The sequence below is a fragment of the Thermobia domestica genome, chromosome 7 (genome assembly GCF_964235325.1).
Source record: "Thermobia domestica chromosome 7, izTheDome1.hap1.1, whole genome shotgun sequence".
NCBI lineage: Eukaryota > Metazoa > Arthropoda > Insecta > Zygentoma > Lepismatidae > Thermobia > Thermobia domestica.
This window is the reverse complement of record NC_137460.1, coordinates 5,896,178-5,917,148: the sequence shown is the minus strand read 5'-3', so window position 1 is coordinate 5,917,148 and position 20,971 is coordinate 5,896,178. Positions and strand designations below refer to the sequence as shown.

Here is a 20,971-nt window from a genome sequence, read left to right as displayed (position 1 = left end):
CGGTATCTCCGGTAATAAGTTCACTGTGTCTCCTTTCTGTTTACCGCCCAAGGGGAACTTACGTTGCGGACGCTACTCGCATGTGTTAAATTTGTGACGTATGTATAATTAAGCTTAGTACTAACACGCAATATAGAGTTTTCTTTCGTTAAAGTTTACATACTTTTTCTGACGGACTCTGTATATACGAAAGTGAAAGCATCTCCCGCATTGGTGTCTGAGATTGTGGTACGCATATCCACAGGACCAAAGGACACAGAAACTGAGGTCCAAAAAAGAAGTTGAATTAACACAGACACAAAGTGCGCGAGTTCAGGTGACCTCGTACTTCTCTGGCTCCCCCCCCCCTTTCCCCCAGCCGTCTCTCTTTTGTATATGGTCGTGTATGTGTCACAAGTTCCAAACTGGGTAATGAATATTCAGACGAGTTTCGTGTAGCTGTTGAGAACGGAGAAAGGAAAACGAAACAGGGAATATAGAGAAATAGCATAAGACAAAGTGCATATGTGACTATATTCTAATTTGACACAAAACAGAAAATGTTCCTAAGTTTTAATGCAATAGTTATATAGCTGTCAGTTTGGTTTGGTAGGCAAATTAGCTTCTTTATATATTTTTAGCTGATATTTTTTCTTTTCTACTATCTAGCCTCAAAGGCAAACGATATGCTGTGCTTCTAACGTCCAACAAACGAACCACGATCACCACGAAATAACCAAAACTACGAAACACAAGATATTCAAACATGCTTCACATTTGTAACAAAGTAACTTCAGGAAAGTTGAATGAAACCAAATTTGAAATCTTTGTAGTAATTTTTGGTTCAGGTTCAGAACAGACCAACCTAAAATGGAAATTTTAAGGATAAAATCTATTACTTCAGAAAGAAAGAGTAATATCTAAGGAACTTAATTGGGGTGGGTACCGGAAGTGGTCGTATTGTCGCCATCTTGAATCCAATGAACCAACACAAGTCTCAATAAAAGAAGCATACATTGTACAAATACTCCAATATCTATTGTACACCTCTTTAAGGTATTTAAGGTTCAGTGATTTCAATACGCCCACCCATGTACCTTCGGCGTCCTAACCTTCTATACTACTCGGATGTCTTTCTCCCTCGACTTCCTGCACTTATCTGTGAGTTACGAAACAAATTTTGACGTGGAAGCATGCCTTACAAAATGATAATACGCTAACAAAATAAGTCTATTTAAGGTATCAAGAGATTAGTTTTGGCTAAAAAATGAAAAATGCAATTTTAGTTGGTTGGATTGGTTTAGTATGCCTTTTAACACTAACATTATATAAGGCGCAGATCTAGAGCTTAACGTTGGATCCGAAGTACATGAGCTTCCACCGGGAATCCCAAAGTGGCGTACGCTAACCATATATGCACAATGGAGCTAAAAATGCTATTTTGTAGCCATAATAATTATGGCTACAAAGTTAGGACACAGATTGAGAATAATGAAGCATATCTAGAGTACGCGGGAAAAGCAGTAGAAGTAAAAAAAAAAAAAAAAAAATTCAGGAGGCGATGCTTTAGTTTACCAAGCATAAGTAGGAATCCCGTACACTAACAGTACAAAGACGCGATTATTCAACTCACGTTTAGAGTTGACTTATACCAAGTTAACAGAAGGTGGAGAATGACATTTTAGTTTTACGTCCCACGGTTATGCCGGTTAGGCTAAAGGAGACGGTGATGATAAGAGATGAATGAAATGGTGGAATGAAGAAAGTGGGAGGAAACGGGAGAACCCCGAGAAAACCCACGCACACGGTGTTTGTCCACCACAAAGTTCACTTGGCGGGAGCAGGGCTTAAACCCAGGACCCCAAGCACCAGAGGTGAACGCTCTACCACTGAGCCACCGCGGCCTCATGGTGGAGAATGACACACAGATCTGAAATTTTGACTTACCTCATTTTGGCCAATTTCTGACTTACACTGTTTTTCCCGCGCAGTCTAGATACGCTTCGTTATTCTCAATCTGTGCCCTAACTCTGTGCTAAATATAGAAACCACAAAATTAAGTCACTTGGCGTAACAAGCCTTCTTGTGGACCTAAGCCGCTCCAACGACATCTATTAGCGATAGGTTGAACTACGTCCACAAACATGTGGTCAGCGCGCTACGTTACCCTGTCTCTGACTGGCCTCTCAAGAGCTGTATACCTAATGGCCTTTTATTCGGCTAACTCCCCAATTTGCCTCGTGACGCTGGGTGGAAGCCAAAAATTGGGAAGCGCCGGCCGTGAGTCGAACCCAGGACCACGTGAACGTAGACCCAACGCTCTTACCACTAGATTACAGTGCCCCACGCGAAATATAGAATTAAGTAAATTAACCAAGAAACAACGAAACGGACAGGGAAACCCTTAATTATATTGTATTTGATTTTTTTTTTAGCACAAATTCAAATGGCCTGGGTTGAAATCAGGGAAATGTCGCACCAGAAGTAAGCACGCTACCACTGAGCAACTGTGGTCCCATGAGAATGCGATACCAGAAGGTTATTGAATTTCACATATCTAGGCTTTGTCCTCAAAGAAGAGAAACCCAGAAAATGTTCTCTTTTTTTTAATGAAAAGAGAAAAAACAAAAAGAAATATTCATTATAGTTCCTTCTACTTCATTATCTTTTAAATTAATTACCTCCGTGCTTAATTCCACGAAAGCAGAAGAAGAAGATTGCAAAAGACAAGAAAAGAGAAGAGGAAATATTGGGTATTGGACGAAAGAGGAAATGAGGCAAGAGAGAAATGAAAGTTTTGGCCAACTACGAAATTTACTTCTGATTACTTGGCAAATTTAATAATTCCCATCCAATGGGGGAGAAAAAAAATCTTCTTACGTACGTCTTAGAATCTAGAACAAATGAGAAAAAGTTCATTTGTTTTATTATTGGAAGGTCCACGTCTTAGGGGTGAGCTGATTGAAAATGCACGACGAAGAATGTGATTATGCATACATTGCTGCTCGCCTGACAAAGGCATTAATACAAGTGAAAATTTTGAAAATATGTGATGCCATTTAAAATACAATGTTTGTGGTAATATTAGTTCTCCTTGTTCTTCCTTGTGGGTTAGTAATACCTCGATCTGCTTGACGCAACTCTACGAAGTGTGATAAAAAATTACGATGTATAATTTTATTAGCATCAAAGTAACGAGCTTACATGGAATTTGATTTAATCTCCTTCAAAGTACTGTCCTTGGCTAGTAATGCACTTATTCCAACGGTGGATCAGTGGTAGAGCGTTCACCTCTGGTGCTTGGGGTCCCGGGTTCGATCCCAGCCCCCGCCAAGTGAACTTTGCGGTTCACAAACACCGTGTGCGTGGGTTTTCTCGGGGTTCTCCCGTTTCCTCCCACTTTCTTCATTTCACTCATCATCACCGTCTCCTTTAGCCTAACCGGCATAACCGTGGGACGTAAAACTTAAAGATTTCATTTTCATTTTTTTCCCTAGTAAGTTATAAAGCCTGGCCACTTACCACGAGTCAAACCTGGGACTCTGTGCTTCGGAGACGTGCCAATTAACCTAAAATACTTTGACTGGCGTAGTACTAAACAAGTCAAACAGGTTTCTTGTTTAGAAGAGGTTCCATTTCTAAAACTGCATACGGAGATAAGTACAATACGAACGCAGGTGCGAAACAAAGAAACTCTTCGCAATGCACAAGTGTTGTCGACAATCTATCAGCAATTCGTGGAATACTTGATCTGTTTTGTTTCTGGGTTAGATAAATTTAATTTTTAACCACCTTTCTTGAGTGTCTCGTTCCAAGTTTCGGTTAAAATACATTTTCATTCAATAAAGACAAAAAAAAAAAATCAAAGATAAACAGAAGAAGGGAAACACAAATTAAGATGTATAATGTAATTTAATCCATGACAGAAGGACAGTCTACAGTGAAAATTTGAGGAAGAAATAGATTTACTTCTTTGTAAAAAATAAATGAACCAAACCGGAGCAAATTTAATTTATCGACATCTTCCAACAACACGTGTGCTTCATCTCGGGAGTTGCTGTTGCCCGTTGAGTGGCAGAACCCAAAACATTTTACAGGACACGTCAAGGCATTCAGACAGTATCGTATTGGCACTTGAAGCGCAGCGGGAGAAATAAAGGGAAATACAAGCTTTGGCCAAAACCTATCCAAAAAGCTAAGGCTTTGGTTGTTCATTCTGGCCAATTCGTCCGTCGGGGACCACCGCATTCGAACGAACGACCTCTTCTCTTTCTCTTGTCTGCAGCCACAAGCTTTTCTTTCTCAAGATGTGCTTTCTTTCTTGCGTTCTCCGACGGCAGCCTTAATCCAATTGATGTGGTTCTGCCCTTCCGCCTCGTCGGTGGTAATTGGGATCCTGGCGTGAGACAGAGAGAGAATCTCTTCCGTCAGTGCATGTGTGTGTGTGTGTGTGTGTGTGTGTGTGTGTGTGTACACGAAGCTGTGAAGACAACGTTGTGGTTTTCAAGTATTCTTCCCGCTTTCCAGAAGAAGATGAAGATGCAGATCGAAACGTCGAAACCTTGTCTCTTCCTTGTACTGAGGTGATTCAGAGAACTACTGTGTACTAAATTCTTGTCAGACCTTCCACGCTTTTTACTGTAGTCAATATATTCAGTGATGTAACGCTAGAATTTTTGGTGGGTATACAATAGACCATTTTGAGAATCTCACCTACGTTCTTTCTTCGTAAATTTCGTAAATTTCGTAAAGGTGAATATACGCTAGACTAGAAGAAATATTAGGTGGGTATACGCCATATATGAGAGACCGCAGCCTTGTGATTAGAGCGTTGGACTCACATCTTGGGTTCGATTCCCGGCCGGTCTTTCCAATTTTCGGCGGCCACAAAGCATCGTAAGGCAAACTGAGGAGTTACGTGAGTAAAAGACGTGACGACTACTAGGTCTATAAAGCTCCTGACACGCCTGTCACAGATCACATATTCGTCGCTAGCCTGGACGCAGTTCAGCCGGTCGCTAACAGAGGGCGTTAGAGCGGCTCATACCCATAAAGGGCTATAACACCAGTGGTTTGGTTTTATACGCTTGCATACTCCAATATAAACCCCATTACATCCCTGAATATATTCCACAATGGTTACTAGTCTTTACCGGAATTTATGGAAGAGTTGGAACCCTCATAACTTTTAAAAAATCAAGTTTTTTTTTTGAAACCTATAAATTGATGCAGTCCGGATAACCTCTTAACTTCATCCAGAAGATTTGCAGATTTTTCCCACTTCACCAGAAGTCCACCGAATGTCGTGATATAACAACATTTAAATCATATTTGCTATTGAACTACATTCTGTGTAGCTTTAATGATCTGTGTATCTTTAAATGTTGATAAATACTCCTGATTATATTCGTACAATCACTTTATCAGTTGAATCATGTAACACAAACAGTATTTGTTATGTAAAACTTGTGACGGGGAGCTTAAATGTTGCGGCAGTTACTCCAATGTCCCTCACAAGTTACGGCACTGGATGTACGGATGGAAGATTTGAAGAGAAATTGAAAGTCCAGCTAAGAATACGGAAGACTGGAATATTTAGTCAAAACAATCCAGAGTTTGCTCACTCCAGAGGATTATAGTATAACAATTTACATTCCATGACCCAGCAAACCTAAGACATTAGACTTCCAATTTTAAGATCTGTCTGCTGCGGATTCGAATCTCACAAAGGGAATGAATGTCATGTACCATCATTTCGTAATTCATCCCATTTTAACATTCATTTCTCATTCTCCTCTACCCTAAAAGGCAAAAGTATTGGACGTACGACTCAAATGCAAGGTGTAATCAAAATGTACAGTGAATGTAGTTGCACAGCGCCATCTAGCGATGTTGTATCCACTTCAACAAGTAAGCCCGGTAGCGTAAACCTTTGGTACAGTCAGTGTCGAGTTCGAACGAGTTGCGACATGTTAGTTGGATTCCAGGGACAGAAGAGTGAGGACGTGTTAAGAGTGTCTGTAGCGCGCCAACATTAAGTTTTGTTGTAAGCTGCAAAAAATCACAAAGAAGCTCACGAAATGTTAAAATTAGTGTATGGCGGTGAAGTGGTGGCATAGAAGACTATTTACAAGTGATATCACCGATTCAAAAGCGGAAAGGACTCGGTTGAAAGCGAGCAACGATCGAGACGTCCTTCGACGTCAGAAACAGATGAAAACGTGCAAAAAGTGGCACAAATGATTCGTTCAAACAGGCGAATGATTATTCCAGAGCTTTCCAAAGAACTAAACATTTTGTATGGGTCCGTAAAAAGCATTTTAACTGTCGATTAAATGGGCAAATAGATTCCTTCTTGACCACGAAAAGCGCCATGCCACACCTTGCTTTTGATCAGCGAGTTTTGGGCCGAAAAAAAATATTCCTGTCTGTCCACATTCGCTGTGCTCTCCAGATATAGCACCACGCAATTTCTGGCTCTTCCCAAAAATTAAAATCGTCCTTAAAGAAAAACGTTTTGATACCATTCCTGATATTGGGAGGGTCACGACAGAGCACTGAAAGCCATTTTACAAGAACCCTTCCAAAAATGTTTCGTCATGGATTCAACGTTGAGATAAGTGCATTGCTAACCGAGGACAGTACTTTGAGGAAGTATAAATCAAATTCAATGTAAGTATATTCCTTTGTACATAATAAAATAATTCACTGTACTTTTTGATAACACCTCGTAAATAAATATTTCGATTATAAAACGTATACGTACCGATATCCCTTGGAATTGGATATGAACGTAGAACCCAACTTGATATATCATCTTATATTTTTGTTTTGATTATTTTTGAACATACATATTTATCTGAGCGAACGATGAAATTTTCAAGGGGACAAAAGGTGGTCGTAGAGAAAGCTCAGCTCCCCTGGTCACCCCTAGCTATGGACCTGATAAGAGGTATGTTAAATTACCTTATAACTAACTCTATGGGCTATGGAACCCGGAGGTTCAATGCCGCGTTCACAAAAGCTCTCCACTGACTTCTATCCTTAGTTAACTGCATCCAGTTTCTACTTTGTATTTCAATCTCTGCGAGATCCATCTTAATATTGTCCTCCCATCTGCGCCTAGGTCTTTTTTCCTAATCGTCGTTTTCCGATTGGTCTTCCAGTCAAGACTTTGAAAGCGTTTCTATTTTCTTCAATTCTAGCTACATGACCTGCCCACCTAAGCCTCCTAGACTTATGACCCTAACAATGTTGGGTAAACCGTATCAAGTATGTAGTTCTTCGTTATGAAGTTTCCGCCATTCCCCATTCCCGTTCCTCTTGGGTCCGAATATTCTTCTCAGGATCTTGTTCTCAAATACTTTCAGTCTATGTTCTTCTCTCCGAGTAAGCGACCATGTTTCGCAGCCATACAGAACAACAGGCATGATTATCGTTTTGTATATTTTAAGCTTCAGATTTCTCGACAGAATTTGCGACGACAAGAGATTTTGAACCGAATAGTAACACGAATTCCCTGCTTTTAGTCGACATTTAATTTCTTCGTGGATATGATTTTCATTTGTTAATATTGATCCTAGATATTTGAAACTATCCACTTTATCAAAAGTATTATTTAATATATTAACGCATCCATAATTTGCTGTATTACGGCCCCGACGCACTTCCATACCTTATGTAAGGGGAAAAAATACAGAAGAAAGAGTAGTAGTTCTCAATACACATAGAAGAACGAGCAAAGGGTGCTAAATGAAAGCTGGTCTGCTAGCAAAGAGAGAGAGGAAGAATCTGAAAGGAAAGACATAATGCAGAAAAGGAGCGTCTCGTGTACACAATCTGTGTCCGGAGTGTGAACCCTTGGTGGCTGGTAAACTGTTTACACAGACTTCACCATTATAACGCCTTTCCCTTCGATACAGGATGTTGCCAAATGGCTGGTAAATGAACCCTTTTTTCTCTCCCTTGCCCTTTTTTTTTTAAATCTTTGGCTGTTGTTAATATCCTTCAACCCTATACAGCTAAAACTACCACTACGTTACGTTATGTTAGGAACATTACAGTCCTAACTAGAGATGAAAGTATCTGTTCCTCTGTTTCTTTTGACAATTTAGCAATGTGTAAATTTAATTTTAAAAAAATAAATAATAAAATACACAGCATGTCGGAAAATAACGGAACTTTTTAAATTAAACAAAACGAATTAGGTATTTTCCCAATTGTAGTTCTTTTTATTCAAAATATATCCCTTCCTCATCAATACACCGCTGGGCACGTTCAACCAATGCTAGCATAGAGTTTTTAATATCCTTTTTCCGAATCGCCTCAGTGACCCTCGTCACCACAGACTAGACATATATAATATCATCATAAAATGTTCCTTTCATAGCCAATTTTAATTTTGAAAATAGGAAATAGTCACACGGAGTTAAATCAGGTGAATATAGAGGAAGTGGAAGGTCTTTGCAATGTTCAACGCGAGCAAGTTTTTGGTCGACAATTAAGGTGTGCGGAACAAATTCAGCACATAGCTCCTTCGTGGCTAAGCGGTTAGCGTACGCGCATTTGGCGTGGGAGGCCCGGGTTCGATTCCCGGCGGGAGCTCATATGGTTCGCATTCCACGTTAATCAGTAGATCCCCGTCTCATATAGCCTCGATGCTAAAAAGGACGCTAAACTAAAATCAACTGAACAAATTCAGCACAGACTTTCCCTTTCTTTAAATCCCTTTATCAAAATTTCATGAATCACGTCTTTTGTTGTATTTAATTCTTCTGCCATCCATCTCACAATCGAATTTGCATCGTGAGCAATCATTTCACGCATTTGTTCTACCAACACATCGCGACTTTTGTTTTTCGGTCTGCCTGACTTTTGGTCGTCTTCCAAGGACTCACGACCGTCCCGGCATCGGGTATACTACTCGAACACACGTGTACGAGATAAGCACTCATCACCATACACTTGTTTTATCATTTTCAATGTTTGCGTAAACGTTTTACCTAGCTTGAAAAAAAAAAAATACAATATTGGCTCTTTGTTCCATCGTGTTTTTGTGACGAGGTGACGCCAGATACACCAACTTTTCTTGCTATAACTAGACACTCCGTTAATCGGTTCTCATGATCGTGGTCTCGTTTTGTTGAGCAGATATCCAGTCGATGTTCGACCAGTTGATGCTACATCAGTGTTCCCAAGACGTCTTTTTAGGGCTCCTGTCCAGGGACGTACCCACAGAGGGGGTTCCACCGGGTCTGAATCCTCTCAAAAGTTCCAAACTCTACATTTGTACACTTTTTCAATAAAACTGTAATTGTTTAACAGGGAAATTACTGATGTAGTTGATGTATTGATCTTACATTTCATCTGCACTCTTTCTCTTATAAAAAACGATATAGTTTATAATTTTTTTGTTTCTGAAAATATAAGTGGAAATAGTTTACAATTCCCTTATAGAAACAACCTAGATCTATCACTTTTTTGTTTCTGAAGATACAGGTGGAAGTATCTTACAATTACTTATCGTCTTTAGGATTAGACTTACGAATTAGATTTCTGGTCTTTCGGCATCTATGGCCATGTTAGCCCATCACAAAGATTAGGATTAGGAATTAGATTTCTGGGCTTTCGGCATCTATGGCCATGTTAGCTCGTCACTAAGATTAGGATTAGGAATTAGATTTCTGGGCTTTTGGCATCTATGGCCATGTTAGCCCGTCACTAGGATTAGGAATAGGAATTAGATTTCTGGGCTTTCGGCATCTATGGCAATGTTAGCCCGTCACTAAGATTAGGATTAGGAATTAGATTTCTGTGCTTTCGGCATCTATGGCAATGTTAGCCCGTCACTAAGATTAGGATTAGGAATTAGATTTCTGGGCTTTCGGCATCTATGGCAATGTTAGCCCGTCACTAAGATTAGGATTAGGAATTAGATTTCTGGGCTTTCGGCATCTATGGCCATGTTAGTCCGTCACGTATGAGAGATGACGTCCCTCGGCGAGCGCACTGTCTGAGGAAACCGAAGGAAGGAAGCGGCCTTGGACGTACCATTTGCCTGGTGTGAATTCGGAAAACTTACGAAACCTCACGCAAACTGGCTAGCCTGAAAAAAAAAAAGTTTTATACTTTTTTGACCGCGTGTCCCCACCAGGAATCAAAGCCAGGACCACTACTTATCATCTTTCGGTTGCAGAATAACACCTGTTTAATATGCATAAACGTAGTGGCCTGTGTATTAGACCCTCCCCTCAAAAGCTGACCTCCCAACAAAAATATCTGGATGCGCGCCTGCTCTTGTCTAATCTGCTTTGTGTGTTGAAAAGGACAAACGTATGCATCTCTTTGATGCAAAAGGGAGATAAAATTGAAATCTGAACGCATATGATGGTTCAAATTCTCCCTTAAACTGTAATTTCACGTATCATATAGCCTCGATACTGGAAAGGAATGACAAATTTCAACAAGTACAAAGTTAGAAAATAAATTAATATACTGAGACTCCTCGTCCTTACGTCAAAATTCATAGGTCAGTCAGCTATATGAGAAATTGAGGAATCAACCGAGTTTCGTTGTACACCAATTTTTTATAGTTCCAAAATTGGATGCAAATTCAGAGTGAAAATGTGCGACTGAACTGATAATCCATCTGAACTTTTAAAATAGACAGTCTAAATGTCAAGTAATTAGTCTATTATTAATTTCGTACAATTATTAATGTATACTTTAATATTGTGGATCAAAATTCCTAATTACGAGCGGAATTGACTATATGAACAGGCTGTTCTTTAACCAATAAAAAAGTATTAAAGGTTGTCAATACTTTTAGGGCATTGTCCAATCAATACCTCTTAAGTTGTTTATACTTTTATAAGACATTCTACAGCCACTAATTCGAAAGTTGTCAATACTTTTAGGATATCTTGCAACCAATAACTGTAAAGTTTTCTATACTTTTAAACATTGTACAGTCACTATTCATAAGTTGTCTTTGCTTTTAGGACATCCTGCAACCAATAACTCTAAAGTTGACTAAAGTTTGAATACATTCTGCAGCCACTAATTTGAAAGTTGTCAATACTTTAAAGATGCCATACAACTTTTAAAGTTGTCTATACTTTGAAACTATAATGCTGCTAAGTTATCTATACTTTTAAGCAATTTTAGAATAAAAATGCCAAAATAACTTTTAAAGTTGTCTATACTTTAAAAGTTATTTTAAACTAACAATCCAAAAGTTGCCCATAATTTTAAGCTATCACGCAGCCAAGTTGCCTATACTTTTGAGCCATTTTAGAATCAATAATACCAAAGTTATCTATACTTTAAAAGTTATTTTGAACTAACAATTCAAACTTTGTCCATACTTTTAAGCTATCATGCAGCCGAATTGTATATACTTTAAAAGTTATTTTGAGCTAACAATCCAAAATTTGTCCATACTTTTAAGATATCATGCACAAAAAAGTCAAAGTTGTATATACTTTAAAAGCTATTTTGAACTAACAATCCAAAAGTTGTTTATAATTTTAACCTATCATGCAGCCAAGTTGTCTATACTTCTAAGACATTTTAGAATCAATAAGTTCAAATTGTATATACTTTAAAAGTTATTTTGAACTAACAATCCAGAAGTTGTCTATACTTTTAAAATCATGCAGTCAAGTTTTCTATACTTTTAAGCCATTTTCGAATAAGTTGTCTATACTTTAAAGGTTATTTTGAATCAACAATCCAAAAGTTGTCTACACTTTTAAGCTATCATGCAGCCAAGTAGTTAATACTTTAATGCCATTATATAGTCAATGATTCTAAAGTTGTCAATGCTTTTAAGATACTCTGCAACCTATAACTCTAAGTTGTATGTACTTCAAAACCATTTTGCAGCCACGTAATTTGAAAATTCCAAAATACCCTTGCAACAAATCAGAAATTGGTTGTATTCCACTTCTTGACTTACAACACACCCCCATGTTCGCTCCTAGCAACCTGCAGTAAACTAATCATCAGCCACACGAATAGTTCTCTCCCCTCGAAACTTCTCTCTCCAAGGAAAGGGTAACTTTTTTACTGGTTCCTTCTTGGCTTTCAAAATACAAAGTTGCTGAACGAAATATTCAGGTTGAAATAGGACAGGCAACTTGTGAGGGACGGAAAGAAAATAGGAAAACAAGTACTAAAACAGGGGGGAAAGAGAGTATGCTAAGAATATTAATGGCGACAAATTGTCGCCAAGTGATTAATTGTTGGCACCAGAGCGGGTTTCTGGTGACATATGTTCCCTGAGAGTCTACATGTCGGTGTGTTTCCCCTGCGAGGGGTGTGACTGACATGTTACCTGAAAACCATCAAAATATTTCTTTTCCTTTTTCACTACAGCGGAAGAAAGGGAGGAAACACACCGAAATATGGGATTTAAAAAACGTATGGTAGAATAAAGGTATTTTTCTGTGTATTAATCACTATAATTAAATGTGTTTGGATATTAATTATCGAACAGACGTAGGTGTAAAATTGTTGCTCCTGGTTTTTTTGAATTCTGTAAGTCGTATAATCTGGCTACGATTTTCTCAGTTACACTATGCGAATTTTGAGATAATAATTTTAAAGATTTTGCATACCTTAGTTGACCAATAATTCTATGACATTTCCCACTATTAACGATTTCAGACTAACGTGTTCTCATGACTGGTGGATAAAACATCTCAGGCTGCTGTAAACTTTCGCCGTATACGCTAGAAAATAATCACAAGTAAGTTTGCCTACAAGACGCTATACGAGATGAAGACCTTCAGCTGAAAGTGGGATCCGAACCACATGAACACCAACTGGGAACTGAATCCGGGTCTTCCGCGCTAAAGACGAATACTCTAAACGTTTAAACCGAGATAGTATTATGCTGGGTTGTCTCTTTGTTAGCAAGAAATTTAAGCTCCTTTCCTATGCCAGACTATGTTGTTAGTAGATTAGGATTTAAGGCGTAACATACGATTACATTTGTACCCTACTGAGACATCATATTTGTTTGCTTAAGATTTAACTTCCCTTTAACAGTGAGGTTGTACGACACATGGAAGTACAATTTAACATGAATTTCGAACTCCTACTGATAAATCATATTGCTTTTTATTTGAGACCAATGTCCACTTTTAACATTGAAACTACCTCATACAACTCAAAGTTTAATGTCAGGTACGAATCACACGAGGTCTCACCAGGGATCGAACTAATCGTATACACCAAAAGCGTAAACCGCGTATCAGATTCGTACCTAACATTGGACAGAATTTGAAGAATTAATCATGCTGACTCAGTTGCAGAACTCTTACCTCTGAAGCAAGAGATCCTTGGTTCGATCTGAGGTCATACAAATTTATGAAGGGCAGCATCGTGTAGGCTACATGGGCTTCCCAGCGGTTCCGACGTTTCTTCCCACATACTCACATTACACGAACCCTTTTACGTAATTCAATTTCATTAATGGTCTGTCTTCTCTAAATCTGAAGGGCACATTCGTGCGACGTAGGGCCCTTCCCGCTGGTCTAGTAGCTGACTCGCGCGTCTTTGGTACACAAGGTCCCAGATTCGATTCCTCGTGGAAGATCATTGAACGCAATACGGTGGTTCGGATTTCATCTTAAATAGTGAATCCATTTCTCATATAGTCTCGGTGTTGAAACAAGACGTTAAACTACAACAAAGAAACAAAAATAGTGAGATATAAAACTAAAAAGTTTAATTTTGTTGTACAAACCGAACAAATGAATTATCCATAATGTTCCAGTAAAAAAAATACAAAAGTGCTAGGTAAGGGAGATGGGCATTTGTCCAAACTGTCACTCACCCTGAAAAAAAAAAATTACCATCTGATCCTTATATTAAAATTGCCGTCTTCACCCTCAAAGTAAAAATAACATCCTGAAGCACAAGCGATGCACAAAATACATGCTGACACACTTTAATCGCAGGGTTATCAGTCTCAAACAAAATTTAGAGTGCCCTCGTGGCTACGCGGTTAGCGTAAGCATCTTTGGCGTGGGAAACCTGGGTTCGATTCCTGGCTAGAGCTCTTGTGGCTCGGATGCTATGTTAAGTTGCTTCATATAGCCTCGCTGCTGAATGGCACGCTAAACTAAAAATCAAATATGCCCAATCAAACAAAATTTAGGCTTTTGTCCGCACCCTTAATCAAAAGTATCTTCATGATCACCAACAAAAGAAAAATTCGACCTTGTCCACAGTGATCTTCACCCTCCCGTACTATTGAGATGACGATGAGTGAGGCCTTCATAATTAAAGCAAAATGACTGAGGTTGCAATATCTTTGCTGTGTACCAATGTGAAATACCTTCAGAGAAAGCTAGATTAAGATATTGTATAGATGTTGTTTTTATATGAAGATAAATGTTAACAAAAAGCTTTTTCCATTTTTTTAAGCTATGGAAAATTGGTTATTTTTCTTCTTAGCCAATTACCTTAGACTTGTAATTACTAGCATCGCCACCAGGGTTCGTCGTGGTGGAATGAGGAACATAGGAGGGTATATTAATTAAACCTCTTGTGACAAGAGGCATCGGTTGGAGAGCGGGCGTAGTAGGGGAGGGGGAAGTGGGAGCACTTGCCTGAAGATGCACGGGACAAGCAAATACCAGACTTGTTAGTTAACCCAGAGCTCAGTTTTGTTTTTTTGTTCGTTTTTTTTTTTTTCGTGTCCAAATTTTCTTTTACCAATAAAGGCCTATCTTTACCAGATTCAGGATAAAGAGGTAGCCTTAAGGATAGGAAGTTCGACAACATCGGAAGTAGGGATGGGCTGAGGAAGAGGAGGGGGGAGAATAAAGGAGTTTTCGCTTTAATTAGCACGGGTGAAGGAGAGGCCACCGTCTAAAACTTTATCCACTACTCCATTCAGCCACTTATTTAGGTCCCAAAGTCCCATTTGAAATTTCTTTCCCTCCAAAACCCATTTTGTTCTCTAACAATATTCACCCTCTATTCCCCTTCCCTGCCCGCTACCCCGTCCCAGTCTCCCTTGTAAAACTTGTACCTTGAAAAACAAACAATTCTTCAATAAAAGGACGAAAAAAAGAACTAATAATGAAAATCTCTTTTGTGGAAGAGAAGATAGAAAATCAGAAATCCTGTAATTTGAAAAAAAAAAAAAAAAAAAAAAACATTTCAAACTCTCAGTGGCGGATGGAGAGGGATGATCAACGGAATCTGTGTGGAAGAGAAACAATTATTTAATGAACTAATCTTCTATGACAAATCGGATTTTTTTAAAAAAGAAAATCAATTTTCGAGTCACTTCTTTTTCTGTCTTCTGATCTTGGAATGGAAAATGTAATGAATTTTAGTTTCAAAGTTCTTTTAGCATTAGCAATATATATATATATATATATATATATATATATATATATATATATACAGTGGCGGATCCAGGAAATGATCAAGGGAGGGGCTAAACCATAGTTTGCCGCTTTATCAGTGTAAAACAAGATTGAAGTTCATTTTATCCGGTGTATACCTGAGGGTCAAGGGGGGGCTATAGACCCTATAGCTCCCCCCTTGGATCCGCCCTTGTATATATATGTATATAGGGAAGAATTAGTAGTAGAACTGTGTATATGGGAGGAAATCCGAAGGCAGTAGTGTACACAAAGGGGCTTTCTGAGTTTTAAAACCGCTTCAACAAGTTAAAGTAAAACTGGAGACTAACGGAAACCGATCGGACATGATTTTCTTTTGCATATAAATGAGAAATGTCCTATGTCAGAAAGATTATAGAAATTTAGGTTAAATCACAGCTCATACGGTAATTTTATACAGTGTATAATAATTATATTAATTATAAAGTAAATATAGTCTATAACGGAATAGTGTACTGTACTCAATGTTCGAATGACTGGGGAGATGAGGGTGATAACCACCTCCGTAAAGAAACAAAAGTATCACAGGGAGGGAGAGTGTTCATGTGGGCTCAAAACATACTAAATGTGTGGTATTTTTCCCCTCAAGAACACCCTATAAAAAAAGAAAAAAACTTAATTCGCATACTTACTGTACTAAAAGTACAAATAATCCTGTAAGAATTATTATTTGATATTGAAAATCGAAGAGATAAAAAAAATAACTTCTGTTTGCAAATGTTCTACGCGGTCGTTCACCAAGTTGGCTTATAACAGACATTTTGCGTGGAAGGTATACGTCTTGCAGTCTAAAAAGGGTTTTAAAATTCATTTCATTGCAGTTGTTTATGCTCTCTCCCCTGGTCTCTTGGATCTGTTATAAGAAATACGAGGCGTTGGATTTATCTTATAAATATCGGAGCGTGAGCACAAATAGAAAAGAATTTGAAATAGGTGCCTATGAGCACGATTCTTACCTATTTCTGTTCCAGGTTATAATTCTGCATTCCTGAAAAAAAAAATCTGGTACGCAAACTGTAATTTTTAAAAGTAGGGAAATATCACTCCTCCACTTCCAGCAGTTGGCACGTAAATGTTATAATATCTTCAATGAGATGTTAGCTTAAACAATGTCAATACCTATACCATTTTTAGGGGGGGAGAGAGAGGCATGTGACTCAGTGTATCGCGAAGTCAACTAGAAGACAAGGTATCAGGACATTTGCGGTACAATGAGAAAACCAATTATTCTGAGACATTTGCGGTACTGTTCAAAATTTTCCCTTAGACAGTGGGACATTTGCGGTATTGTTCAAAATTTTCCCTTAGACAGTGGGACATTTGCGGTATTGTTCAAAATTTTTCCTTAGACAGTGGGACATTTGCGGTATTGTTCAAAATTTTCCCTCAGACAGTGGGACATTTGCGGTATTGTTCAAAATTTTCCCTTAGACAGTGGGACATTTGCGGTATTGTTCAAAATTTTCCCTTAGACAGTGGAACATTTGCGGTACACACCGTGGAATGTGAATATATTCTGATGACAGATGATGAGAAAACTTCCTACTTTCAGACGACACCACAGAGGAAGAAAGATGCTAATATTTTGCACTGCGAAGGGAAGACAGTGTACAACTGAGATTGTTACGTTTTTCATGGACGGAACATTTAAGTGTTGTAGTCAGAAGTTCGCCCAATTATAGACAACACAAGCAGACATCGGAAGCAGACTTGGAGGAAGCAAACATTTTCCCTTTGATCTTTGGCCTCTTACCAGCAAGAGATAGTAGGACGTATCAGAGATTTGTCAGTTTGGTGAAGACTAATATTAATGACTGGAATCCAAAATTAATGAAACTGGATTTCGATCAAGCTGCGATAACATCTCAAAGAACACTGTTCCTGGAAACGCACATTAGAGGGTGTAATTCCATTTTAATCAGTGCTTGTGGAGTAGAAGGTTCAGGAATTAGGACTCATAAATGATTATAAATCAGTTCCAGAGGTGAGGCTCTTCTCAGAATGTGTTCTGCCCTGGCATTTCTTCCTGTAGATGATGTCGATGTTTAATGGCTTTCCATTATGGAAGATGCACCACATCACGAAAGACTTGAGAGGTTTTTTTAAGATTATTTTGTAGAGCTGTAGTCAAATTCTCCCAGTATTGACACCTCCATGTGCAACTGCTCGAATCAACAGCACAGAACGAATAATGTTGTTAAACGGTGAAACCACAGACTCAAATCATTAGGTAAGTCAATTCCTAATGTGTACCGTTTGGTAAAGTATCTAAAACGTGAAGCTGTGTACAACGATTACATATACAAAAGCAGAACTTTAAACATTGAAGGCAAACGTATGCGACGTCAGTACATAAGATGGACAGAAGAATAGAAAACGTAGTAAATGAATATGTAGTAGCTTCGAAAGATGTCAAAAAAAATTCTTGAGGAAAATGGCGCACATCCAAAAGTTGGAGTAATTTTTGTTTGTTCCAGAAGAGAAGCTATCAACTAATGCACTAACTGAACTCTATTATAAATCAGAAAATAAATTACTACTTCATTTAAAGTTTATTTTGACTTTGTTTCTTATACTTATTCAGAGCTAAAGCCTGTGCCAAACATCTTGGCATTTTAGCTAAACGAATAAAACGCAAGCTCTGACGCGACGTTGCCAAGTGGTAAAGGGGTGTGGGTATTGGCTTAGCTAAGCAGACGAACTACAGCGTGATCAAGTGGCAGAGGATAGACTGAAGTGAATTGTACAAAATAAACGTGGCAATACCGCAGGCCTCTCATTTGCTAGCAGCATTGAGAACTTGGGAGCGCCGCCTTCAAATGCCAAGATGTTTGTCACGCCGTTTAGATCTGACCAAAAGTCCCTAAATATGCTCATAACAATGGACAAGTGTTGTGGCAAATCACTCGCTAACAAGTTGTTCTTCGGATAATCCCGTAATACTTACGCATAATTACAAATATCTCAATATGTTAAAAATGTTAAGAAGAAGAATATTGTATTTCAACTCTGACTAACCACTGGTAAATAGTTATTGGAAAACTGTTAAGGAAACTATAAAAGAAAACAAAACAGGCATTAGACCAATCAGTGACAAGGATTTATTTACATTTTCCAGTTTAAGCCAATCATAAATAAGCATTTGTTTATATCTTTCAGATACGTATATCCTAGTAATTGTTCTTTCTGTTTTCTGTAGAATTCATCCTTATATTTGCATGTATATGTTCTTAAGAGCAGTGAAAGGGGTTTGTATGTATGTATGGTAAGTTAATAATGGTTTATATTCTGAAAAAAAAGATTTTTTTAAAAAAAAATCTGCTTTTAATATGCAAAAAGCCCATGTCCCTGAAGGTTATGTTATTCCCTCCTTGCTGGCTACAGTAATGTGTTAAAATTTGGCCTTTTCGTAGCAGTTGATACTGTGTGCCTGTCCTCTTTCAGTTTGAAGAATAAGTTATTTTGAATGGTACCGCAAATGTCCAGGTACCGCAAATGTCGATACTTGAAGTACCGCAAATGTCGCAGTACCGCAAATGTCGATACCGCAAGTGTTGCGCTTTCAGAAGACAAAGCTTCTGGGAAGGTTATCCTCTCCGCCTTCCCAATAGATCCGCCACTGGTCCCACAAAATAAGAGAACATATATTATTGCAGGAAACAATAAATACAATATGTAAGTGTACTTACCCAATTCGAGGCCATCCGTGCCATCAAGTAAGGTCACCGCAACCATGAAAAAAAGCGTCGGCGTCGCCATGGCAACCGATATCACGCACTGCACACCACCATCACACATTCACCCAATCGATGAATGTATGTATATGTATATTAACACGTACTTTTCACTGTATATCTATATATCTATGTAGATATATATATGCTGTATGTATATCTCTCATAAAACTTCTCTATGTACAGAGTAAAATTTTATCACATGCTGAAACACCATAACAACAAACTCACGCATAACTTTCCCCCTCTTTCCGACACAAATACGTTTCCCCTTCGCTACTTGTACACCAACAAACCAACACACACAACAAAAACACACACGATATGCTTTCTTTTATTATTCTTTTTTTTTTTCGTAAAAAATATTTCTTTTTTTCAAATGTGTCCCCCTAATCTTCGATCCCCCACCATCCCTCGTGGTGTGCCTAATCAGTCATACATACACCGCACGTAGTCTAGCACGCACGACGCAGCGGCAAGTACTTCTCCCCATCTCTATTGCACTCATGAGGGGGAGGGGAGTTGTTCTCTGATGTGTACTAGCAACACTGACGGACACGTCACGCTGACTTCTGGACACAACTCATCATGTCCTTGTGGTCTACGATCCTCAGCAGTTGCCTTGTGCTGACAGATCACTTCACTTTTTTTTCACCTGAAAAGATGAAAGAAAAAAATTACAGTTGTATGAGCATATTCAGTATGCACTGACTTACAATGTATAAAACTATGTTGTAACCTTATCAGTTAAGTAGCAGAATAAGACTATCTTCCCGCCTTTTTATTTTAAAATGCTTGCGTCTGTTTGTTTGTCATAGTCAAATCTAACGACTTAAATTTCACACACTTCCATAATAGCTAGAATTCTGAAATTTTGTACACAAGTAAACTCGATGACATCAAAACATTTTCACATTATTTTTCTCCAGCTTAGCATGTTAATTAATTATTACTTATACATTGAATAAAATTTAAAATGAACTGAAAGTTGAAACACAAGAAGAGATTTGTGTTGAGAAGCTATGTCACAAACTTACTGTGTGAGAGCACCGAATGACGAATCAATCATAACCGTCGATGGTGATAGTTACAGGTGGAGAGGTTTTCTGTAGAAAGGGACAACAACATCACAATGTTGCCACCTTCTTAATACATGTTCAGAAGAAGTATTCTTCAACCGAGATGGAAGGAACAGAACGGGTACCTCAGCGGAATACTGGCAACACGATAACAGGGTAACACAAGCGCCTCAAAATTTCAAATTGTTTCTTATTTTGATTCGAGTAGAGAAAGAACTATTGAGCGCCTTTTGCTTGTGCAACCTTCCACTTTAGAAGTATGGATGGTTGCAGATGACTAGGCGTTCTGATAACTTCATATCGACAAATTTGAGCATTTTGCTTTTCGTAATAAGAATAAAGAGACGGTTGATTTCCACAATGCAATTACAAATATTGAATAAAGACTAAAAAGAAAAGAAAAGAAATAACCGTGTTTAAAAAAAACAATGCTATTGCACTAAAAACGAGATTTTTGGAGGGGTGACTCAAAATTAATTGCCTAATTAACAAAATATTTTAAACAATGCACCATAAAGATTTTTTACGGGTGTAAAATGAGGAAATGGGACTATGGCAAAATGTATTGACGATGAGTGATCCTCTTCCTTAATATTTATAAAAACTTTAGTCCTCAAACTTAGGAAGAGCGTCCAATGCTTTTAATCTTAGTCTTATTTCTTCACTTACTGAGACCGAAACAGGCATTTCTAGCTCAACAGAAGACCGAAGCGAGACCAAGTCGTCTCGTTAGCTCGGTCTCGTCTCGAAT

The 20,971-nt window shown here is 38.3% G+C and overlaps 1 protein-coding gene across 2 annotated transcripts in view; it reads right to left on the bottom strand.

The window, feature by feature from the left end:
* The window catches only part of Ddr (discoidin domain-containing receptor 2), a 934,573-nt gene that overhangs the window by 556,945 nt on the left and 356,657 nt on the right, over positions 1–20,971 (bottom strand). For both annotated transcript variants that reach the window (XM_081764059.1, XM_081764060.1), the window contains exon 2: positions 19,097–19,796. In XM_081764059.1, coding sequence (XP_081620185.1) covers positions 19,097–19,205 — 109 coding nt within the window. In that variant the 5' untranslated portion in view covers positions 19,206–19,796. The remainder of the gene's footprint in view (positions 1–19,096; positions 19,797–20,971) is intronic.